This window comes from Perkinsus marinus, assembly GCF_000006405.1.
Source record: "Perkinsus marinus ATCC 50983 genomic scaffold scf_1104296928836, whole genome shotgun sequence".
Lineage (NCBI taxonomy): Eukaryota > Perkinsozoa > Perkinsida > Perkinsidae > Perkinsus > Perkinsus marinus.
In genome coordinates, this window is record NW_003216689.1 from 15,852 (window position 1) to 16,566 (window position 715).

Genomic DNA, 715 nt, shown 5'->3' on the forward strand with positions numbered 1-715 from the left:
TCGCAAGCACCCCCATCGATCTACCGTGGTATCCTACAACATCAGTGGCTCATTTGGCATCAAGTTGGAAGTGGCTCGTTACCGGTCTCTTGCCCTGTGCGCTTCCGCGAGTTTCTGGACTGTTGTCCATGCGTTCCAAAGCATGGTGAGCAGAGTGTCCAGGACCAAACCCAAACCAGACACGATTAACTTCTCATACCGCCTCTCGCGGACCTTACGAGAAGCATAATCCCTGACCTTAGCAATGCTAGACACGGGTATAGGATAGTCAGTGCAAACCACCATAGTATCAGAGTTCTTACCACTTCTAGTCAATACCATAAATAACTTATTGAGCTCAATATCTGTCGCTTGACAAATACCATATACTATCCCTCAGCTATTGATGGAAGCGTAGCCACTAGCGGGTACACAATGATGAAACCGTGTACCTTAGACCCTGTGCCTAAGTCCAGGCTCCAGGGGAATTCAGAGAATCAACTTCAGAACCAACCTTGAAACCTAACGTGACGCGCCTGCGTTCGCGCAGGAATGATAGACAACACGCATGCACAGACCATGATTCGCACAAAGCAATATAATAGCCGTAACATAGTAGAACCGTAACGACATGATATCATACTAACGGTATAGCATGATCACACGTTAGCAGGGCTCCGTACTCCGTGCTGAACCGCACAGCCCAACCACATGCAGTCTGCCTTCAAGCGACCTT

At 48.5% G+C, this 715-nt stretch overlaps 1 protein-coding gene across 1 annotated transcript; it reads right to left on the reverse strand.

The window, feature by feature from the left end:
• Nucleotides 1-78: 78 nt before the first annotated feature.
• Nucleotides 79-321, reverse strand: Pmar_PMAR006716 (hypothetical protein; the record flags this gene model as incomplete). Its single annotated transcript, XM_002787982.1, has 1 exon — nt 79-321. One exon carries the CDS (start codon nt 319-321, stop codon nt 79-81), a length of 243 nt encoding a protein of 80 aa, XP_002788028.1.
• Between the last annotated feature and the right edge of the window lie 394 nt (nt 322-715).